This window comes from Glycine max, chromosome 6 (assembly GCF_000004515.6).
Source record: "Glycine max cultivar Williams 82 chromosome 6, Glycine_max_v4.0, whole genome shotgun sequence".
Classification (NCBI taxonomy): domain Eukaryota; kingdom Viridiplantae; phylum Streptophyta; class Magnoliopsida; order Fabales; family Fabaceae; genus Glycine; species Glycine max.
This window is the reverse complement of record NC_038242.2, coordinates 49,290,890-49,300,028: the sequence shown is the minus strand read 5'-3', so window position 1 is coordinate 49,300,028 and position 9,139 is coordinate 49,290,890. Positions and strand designations below refer to the sequence as shown.

At 30.9% G+C, this 9,139-nt stretch overlaps 1 protein-coding gene across 8 annotated transcripts; it reads right to left on the bottom strand.

Moving 5' to 3' along the window:
- Positions 1 to 785: 785 nt before the first annotated feature.
- LOC100500026 (protein YABBY 9) lies at positions 786 to 9,139 on the bottom strand. 8 transcript variants are annotated; one of them, NM_001357806.1, is made up of 7 exons: positions 8,835 to 9,054; positions 6,360 to 6,479; positions 6,013 to 6,148; positions 4,904 to 4,952; positions 4,058 to 4,133; positions 1,848 to 1,979; positions 786 to 1,180 (listed from the first exon to the last, which is right to left on the bottom strand). In NM_001357806.1, exons 1-6 carry the CDS (start codon positions 8,904 to 8,906, stop codon positions 1,866 to 1,868), a joined length of 567 nt encoding a protein of 188 aa, NP_001344735.1. In that variant the 5' UTR covers positions 8,907 to 9,054; the 3' UTR covers positions 786 to 1,180; positions 1,848 to 1,865. The 8 variants fall into 8 exon arrangements, with proteins under 8 accessions (NP_001344735.1, XP_025984467.1, XP_025984469.1 ...); XM_026128682.2 differs by lacking the exon at positions 786 to 1,180 and having other exon boundaries at positions 1,560 to 1,979; positions 8,835 to 9,139; XM_026128684.2 differs by lacking the exon at positions 786 to 1,180 and having other exon boundaries at positions 1,560 to 1,979; positions 6,013 to 6,142; positions 8,835 to 9,086.

Genomic DNA, 9,139 nt, shown 5'->3' with positions numbered 1-9,139 from the left:
CTCAGCTATTATTTATTACTTGTTGCATCCTAAACTATTAACTAATCAACCAATGGTTACTACTACAAGTTAAATACATACATACACACAACACATACAAATATATATATATATATATATATATATATATATATATATATATATATATATATATATATATATATGAACTTGGAATATATTATCAGTATAAAATTTTTTTACCCTTTCATTTTAATTATAAATTAGGATATAGTTAAAAAATTATAGATTTTGTTATAATTATTTTAAAAATTATATGTAGAATGATTTTTTAATTAATTGACCGTGTAAAGAACTTTACACTCATAAAGTATCAAAATTAAACTCTTTCTCTTTATAAATTTATATATAAAATTGTAAAAGCGAAAGGTGAAAATGAAATTAATTGTGGTAATACGGATACACAAGTAAAACTGTATAAGGCCAAAAGGATACAGATCTACATCAATGAATGCAAACTAACTGGATTCACTCATTTATTTACTGACTGAGCTGCTTTTTTTTTTTAGGAGAGTTTGATGAGATGCTTAAAGATATGGAAAATTGCAATATTTGAATACATGAATATTAAATTTAATATGACTATTACATTTTAATTATTATTGAAACAAATAGTTTTATATATTATTATTATTATTATTATTATTATTATTATTAAAGAGTTTCATCGTTTTGTTACACTAAAATTTCGGGATCTCGATCTACTTGAGGAAGATTTTATCTAATAATAGTCTTGCATGATTACAATTGCATGAACAACTTAATATGCAAAGAAAATATTATACTGAGGTTAAAGACTATATTACAAATTTACAATATCCTTTTAAATAATAGAAGAATATTTCACAAGTAAATGCAACTAGCTCTAGAATATAATGATGCTTCATGATTATGTCAGTTTTTCTTTCGCCACCTTTTTTTCCTAGCTTGGGTCATGGCTGCTATTGTTTTACTGGTTTATTTAACTTGTACAGTGCTTTGATTTTATGAAGAAAATTGAAAGGAAATTAGGGTTCCCTTTCCTCACTCCTTTCTATACAATTCCTTCTTCTTTTTTACTTAGAAGCTTAAAAACAAACTGAGTTCTGCGATTGTGGCAGGTGATCATGCATGCAGAACCTGCACTACATGTTGCTCTTTTAATAGGTCTGTGCTCCATTAACTGAACCAAATGGTCCAGGAAGAAAAATAGAAAGAAAGAAGAAGAAAATAAAAAAGAATCAATTAAAGAGTAAATATAATTACAATCTTTAATTTATTCAAGCAACTACCATGCAACATGGTGGGTAAAAAGAGTCCCTCGGGAGGAAGCACCATATATCCAAAAATGGTCAAACGGTAACCTTTATTCTGATAAAAAAATGTAAAAAGTGTTCATGTGGTCCTATGAGAGGGTGAAATAATATTGGGTGTGCTTGGTTATCATAAAAAGAATCAATTAAATGGTATAATATAAATGCAACAATCCTTTTTTTTGTGTGTGTGGAAGCTAAGAGAGATTAAAAATATGCATACTCCAATAATATTATAGATTATGATCATATTATAAAGGGACATTATTATGATATATAGAGGAACGTGTTGTTTACTTAAGTGCTCAAATTCAACACAATAAATGCAATCACAAGAATAGCAATCATTTCATAACAACGATATATAGAAAAGGGCAATACATATATATGTAGTACTATTAAACATTGGTGTGAGAGGCTGAGGTTAACTTGCAGGAGTCTCCCATCCAGTTGTACGATATATTGGGAAGAAATTTGATCAACCTCATATTTTTCACTGATTTAGGTCAAGCATAACAAAAACAAGCTCATACTCACAGGCTTCCATTTATATCATCAGTAGAATCCATTAGACTTTTCAGCTCCTTCCCCCTGGTCCAACTTTTCTTGCTTGTTGCCATCCAGCTTTAAGTTCTTTAACCCAAAGTGAATGTGAGGGAAATGTGCCCACTGCATGCACATACACATATAAATGAGGCATTCAGAAAGTGAAATTTCTTGGGGTGACAAAAGATGTATGTACTAATACAGTATTATTAGTTTTTGTTAGTGAAAAAATTCAAATTTACTATCTATTCCTTCTTTCTTTCACCCCTTAGTATCAAATCAATTTTATATCTTCATGTACTAATACAAAGTAGCTCTTTATGACATATAAATATACATACTCAAGACTCTTGCAGGAGAATCAATAAAATAAACTTCAAATTAACTTTAAAAACTGGAGCAAATTCTCACTTTAATCTTTATAACTGTAAGCATTCATATTATTTATTTTAGTAACTTACTTTAGAGAACTTTCAAGTTCATTCTGGTTATTTTTTCTATATCTTAATTTTAATGACATTAAGAACTAAAATGAATAACATTTTACAAAACCATAGAGGTTATTTAAAGGGAGGGTCTTTTCTAAAAAAATCTAATATATGTGAAGAATAATACTCTTCTTATACAAATTAACATGCATCCATAAATTTGGCCAATACAGACTCAAACAGTCATAGGAATTTTATATATCCCAAATAATAATATGTGGTGAAGAGCATCCTATAGTACATAGGAACAATAAGATAGACCAAAGGAGCATACTATAGTACATAAGATCATGGAATCACATGTACACGGACTAGACAATCGCCACTGGTGTTATAGCATATGTGATTGGAAATTATGGCCTAATGCTATAATGAACGAGGGCAGCATACATGTAAAGCATTAACTAATAAAAAACACTCCCAATATTAGATCATGTTTTTAGGGCTAATAAACTGATCATAAAATTGGCTATGGCCTATCAAACTTGACCTCATACGTATACTTGACTGGTTGTAGATATTGTAAAAGGGAAATTAGATATGCTTTTGTGTTGAAGGTGGACTTAATTACCCAATCAAATGTCCTAAATATATGCCCTATACAAAAATTGTCGCTTCACATTCCTTTTCTAATACAGTACATAAGTTTTTGGAGACTTTCTTTATACAAGATTCACTCTCAAATGTGCGTGTGCGCATATGCACACAGAAGCTACTTAATGCAAAACTCACAGTCACCAATCTTTAAATAATGAAGAAAAAGTAATGTTAAATATCAACATTCTATATAATACCATATATATAATTTCCTAATTTAAGTATTTGTTAAATCGAATACTATATATCATTTAAGGATGGGGAAGTTTCGAATTTGGATACCGTCAGCTTTTTTTTTAAGAGTTGTTAATGTCTCTAAAGAGATCCCTCATGACAATCTTAATGCAATCTAGTATATAGAAACACTAGTTCATTTTGCCAACTTCAGGGATTGATTTCCAAAAGCATGGTCGGATAATATACCAAAAAAAAAGCATGGTCGTATATATATAATAATTATGTATACGCACCACAAAATCATAGTTTGTGCTATTTACGGAGTTTCCCCCCTTAAAAAAAAGTATATGTAACAAAAACCTGATTGTGTCATGTTTGAACATGATTTTGGATCTCTCAAATCACCATTTAAGTGGAAATGCAGCTTATTTAAAAAAATTAAGTGGAAATGAAAAGAGTTAAATTTTTCTTTATGTTAAACCTGAGTTGCAAATTATTATAATCCAAATATGCTATGTTTTATTTTGTCATCTCATCTTCTATATATATGTGCAAACCATACATATGTGGCATGATGTAATTTCCCAATTCTACATTCATGTTTTTTATTTTATTTATGGACGTGTTACTTAAACTAGAACTTCCCGGGGGAGGGAAACCAATTGAAGGATGTGATTTCCCCTTATACCCTCAAGATTAGCATCAATATATATAGGTGCTGGATGATTCCATTGGTAAATTTCTTAATTACAATAATAGTAGGAATATTGGATTGTCACCTTCAGCAAGAAGTTTATAGAAGAGACAAGGCATAGTGTCCGTAAACCGACACAAGTGGCTCCAAAAGACATGAAAAAGATAGAAAACTAGCATGCACTTGTGTTGATCACACAATGATAATTGATAAATGTAGTAATTATTAACTAAGCTTAAACTCACGTTTTTGGCTGCTGAGCTGAAAGCCTCCCTGTGGCTGATATCTGGATTACTAGCCTTAATCCTTTGAATTTCCTCCCTGCAAAACCAGCAGTTGAAAAGACTTGCTATTTGTTTTTGCTGAATGGAATCATCTCTAGTCTATTCTCATGTTTTCTTTTGAAATGAAATCACACACACATTAATATATTCTAATATTTATTTTAATATTCCCAGAAACTTTATTTAAGAAGTAAGAGATTATATTTACTGGACTAATTTTTATCATCTTTTTGTTTGAATAGAAATTAAAAAAAATCAAGTAATAATAAAGTATAATCCTTTTTATTTATATTCTTAAAATATATAAAATGATTTCCGTTAAAAACAAGACCTACTTTGATGTTGTTTGAGACTAATGTTAATAATGCTGGCATCTTTCTCCACTAAATAAACCTTTAATATTATTATATATATCATTCTTAAAATAAATAATACATTCTGAAAATTTACCGTCATTTAATTATAAATTATATATATACAAAAATTAATTATAAAAACGTTAGACTTGTCTCTATTATTTTTATGTACGAAATATATATATATATATATATATATATATATATATATATATATATATATATATATATATATATATATATATAGTTCTTATAAAAGGTGAAAAAGGAAGGAATTAAAGTGCCAATTTTTAATCAAGAAAAGTATAACTGTAATTAACGTTAATTTTATGGGAAATTGTTATAATAATAATAAATAATGTAGGAATTAGACAAATCCTGCATAACAAAGAAGATAGGGAGAAGCAAGGAGCTTGATTTAAAATAGTAGTAAACTCGCAAGAATACTTACTTAATGAAGCGATTATAAGCAGAAGGAACACGATGTCTCTTCTCTGTAGCTGTTGAAGAATAATCAAGAGATCATTTAATTTGGAATATTAAATAAATAATACAATATAATATCAATCATCAAGTAAAATTTAGAGTACATTTGTAGCCTAAAAAATTTACTTCAAAGATTAAGTCACCAACAGAAATCAGGTTGAGATGAAATTATTTTTCACAAGAAAAGGCCACATTCTTGGACAGACTAAAACTGTAGAAATGGGTAGTTGAGGACCATACAAATATTGCTCCTAGCATTCAAAATAGCACTGGAATTTCACTTGTTTATCTAAGAGTCCATCCATTGGGTTTTCCTTTGTTATTTCTGAATCAATTTTTGTCGTCATTGCTTTGTACAGATCAATTACAGCCAGAAAATCGCCCACTTAAATAACTCAAGTACTACACTACTACTACCACTAGACTATTACTACATTTGTCAGTGTCAATATATTTATTGCAGATGACATACAAATTATTTTTTATTTTAAATATCTTATTTATTTTTTTATTCTCTTTTTAAGTATTGAATAATACATTAGATATGTTTATCAAACATTTTCTTATAATTACCTTGATGAGCTGTTATATAATGGTAAGTGGAATATGTAACTGTAAAATGAAATTACACCTGGATAACTATAAGACATAATATTTATATAGAAGTTCTAGTTCTAGGGCATGGCAATGACAGCAATGAATTAAGGATGGGTCAATTTTTGTCACGTAAGGTCACCATCTTAGAGGGGGCCATTAAAATTGATGGATGGAGGAAAACAAGATGGACGCCGACTCTGGAAAAAAAACTCGTTAATATAACAAGTGGCCTCAACTTAATGATGAGCTTGTTCTGCTCTGCTCTATTACTTAGTATTAAATTTAGCTTCTGCTAATAGGTTGTTGTGGAGCAGGTAGTTTGAGTCTCTTTCAACCTTAATTATAATTTGTGAATGGTGTTAAAAAGTTCTATGTATAGTTGCCTGTTTGTTCATTCAGATTTATGATACCAAAAGCAAATACATAAAAGATCCAGAAATTAATTAATTAATCAATTAATAGAGTGTGAGGGCTCACGACGAATGGGAGGAATCCTAGGTTGTTCATGCTCTACTGCCTCGTGAAATGGCGCTATTTTGTTACATTTTGAAGATGATGATCCCAGTTCCTTGCAGCTGCTTGGTTCTTCAAAGCTTAGAAGCTGTTTCTGTGACTTAATCAGCAACAAATTAATTAAACAGAAGAATTAATTAACAAAAGGAGCACACAGTAGTTATTCATTCAAGGAACTTAAAGCTTTTTTTCTTTTTAAAAAAAATATATAGTATAAAGAAATTATATTATATCATTCATAGTTGCCCATAGTGTCAGAAAGAGGGCATTGACCAAAAAGCTAGAGTGTGAAATAATATATACATACACACCTGAGGGTCTTGAGGGGGAAATGCTTGAAGTGACGCTCCCATGTTAACTGATAGCAAATTGGCACAATGTCCACATCTAACCGTCACTATGGTTAGCAAACTGCTGTATGGAACACTAACCTGCCATTTTCAAATAAATAACAAAATATTATAATTATTTACAAAGAGAAAAAAAAAAGTTATAGAAACCAATAACTGAAAGCTGCATATATAGGCATTAAACTCATTTACCAATATATACACTAGAAAGTAGAAAGCCAGCACAAGAACAGATTCACTTATATAGACACACTGGCACAGTAAAACATACATTAGACCATGAAAAAAAACCAAGAACTGAAAGCTGCATAAATTTTGATGACCAACAAGAGCTGAAAGATATGTATTCTATATATACATGTGGAGCTTCACATTTGTCAAAAGAAAAGGTTAACATATATGCATATGTGTGTGTATATATATATATATATAGGAGAAGTGAGAAGCTTTGACATTCCCAAGAAAGGTGCTTCCAAAGCACACCATGCAGCTAGCATTGCAATGAAAAATGAGCAGAGAAAAAGACAAAACGCATAGCTGCAGGCAGAAGAAAAAAGAGGTTAAGGGGTGGATGCATGATAAATAAGCTAGAGAGGGAAGTGAGTGCAGCAATCTTTTCTGATTCATTCTGAGAGGTCTACTTTTATGGGTAGTGTAGTGTGGTGTGGCACATTCAATACAACCATATAATATAATATAACAGCAGCAATTACGCTCAGAAGCCTGACATGGGGCGATTTTTATAAAATTTCAGTGGTACTCTCACAATGTCCCCTTGTTGTGGGTGCGCATCACTTTTTTGCTGACACTGCAAGGCAAGATGATAAAAGATAGAAATTGTTGCTCATAGCTAGCGTGGAGGAAAGAGAGAGAGAGAGAGAAGAGAGAAGGGTGAAAATGACTTGACTGGAACGGAAACCATCAAGGGCCTTGAATTGAACCACACCATCGTTAACCGGCCACTAGTGCTTGCCACCATAGGAGAGTGAAAGATCTCTCATTTCAGAAAGAAAGAAAAGAGAGTGCTTTCTCAGAAGGGGTAATTATAATTTCAACCAACAACCATGTTATGATGAAAGAAGAGAAACATAATAACATATAAGGAGAGAGACTATATGATATGATATGAATTATGATATGTGTTGTGAAACTAAGGGGTATTAAATACCAATAAGATCTATACCAATGAACTATGAATAAATCATACTTTTTCAAAATTTTAAGACTCAAGTTTATCATAATAATTTGTTATGGTGGTAAAATGAAATGAATTTTGACGAGAACCCCCACCCAAACAAGTTCAAGTTCTTGGTAGAAAGAAAGAAAAGAGAGGACACTGGCTCTGTACTAAGGGAAGGCCACAAGGCTGAAACCGTGAAAAAACTTGATGATATATACGATATCATAAAAGACCATATGATATGATATGATGCTTCAGCCTCATCGCCACAGAAAGGGATCAAATCAAAGACACTGAGGAGGAGAGAGAAAACTGCACTGCACTTCTGCGTACCATCACATGGATTTGTTGTGTTCAAATTTAATTTTTCTGAAGGTGCGTTCATTTAGCACACAAGTACATTCCAAGCAAGCAAGCAAGAAAAAACAAAAGGAAAAAAAAATACAACATACATAGAAAATGAAATGAAATCATATATACATACATGATGCTATCTATTCTTCTGCAATTTTATTTCAATGTTAAAAACAAAAGGGGGAACCCTAATACTTGGGGATAGCCCTAGTACTAGTAGTATATAGATCTCTCATGGCTGTGTCAGTCTATGAATTTTATTAAAAAAAATCTCAAATTAAATTGCTTCCTTCAGTTTCATAAAATTCATCTATTTCTCACAATTGTGTAGTTAGGTACGGGTGATTAAGGATTTCAATTATTTAGTTTACATTTATAGTTTTCTGCAACTACTTTAATTTGGCTGCATATATGTCTATCTTTTGCCTCTAACCAAACTAGCATCACACATATCATGGTAGAAGTTAGGGAGCAAATAAAACCCAGTAACTTCAGTGATGGATTTCCTGATTCATTTCCAAGGGCATTACTTAAGCTACCCTTATATATATATATATATATATATATATATATATATATATATACACAAATTGGGGTATCTGTTGCATGCTTTCCAACAGTTAAGTTTTCATCCATTTATATATACACACACAGACATGCATTCTGATTAGGTCTGAGCTGAATTTCGCTTTTTCATGGGTACCCAGAAGCGCTTTTTTATCCTTTATTATTCTTTGGCTCTTCTATCCTATCTCACGATCTCGATTAAAGAAATCAGAGAAAACCCGAATTGCCAAATTAGCTGATGGAAACAGAAAGCTTAGAAGAATAAGGAGAAAAAAAAAAGATAAAAATGTAAGAAGAAAGGGAAAGATAGAATTGAGAGAGAGTGTGTGTTGTACCGCCAAAATGGTGTTGCAGAAGTTGCAGTGAACATAACAAACACGTTCGGTTGCCATCATTTCCATTGACATTATTTTCTTTCTTTTCTTCTTTTGTTTATATCTAAATGTGACTGTGTCCTTTGAGTGTGTGCTTAGTGGATTTATAGGCAGATCAAGGGGGGAAGAGAATCACTTGGCTGAAAGAAAAGTGAACATGATCATCAACCATTTACAGAAGACGGAAGAGAAATAAGTAAATATAAAGAGAGATTTTTTTATATGAAATATATAATCTATCTGTTTTGTTAGTTAGAAAATTAAAG

Bases quoted from the DNA above. Each gene is read 5' to 3' on its own strand.
- LOC100500026 (XM_041015966.1), bottom strand. From the start codon at position 6,795: ATGTTAACCTTTTCTTTTGACAAATGTGAAGCTCCACATGTATATATA. The intron at 6,480-6,669 runs GTATGTTTTACT...TGAAAATGGCAG, and splicing joins GTTTTTTTTCATGGTCTAAT to GTTAGTGTTCCATACAGCAG. The intron at 4,953-6,012 runs GTGAGCCCTCAC...ATTCTTCAACAG, and splicing joins TAGGATTCCTCCCATTCGTC to CTACAGAGAAGAGACATCGT.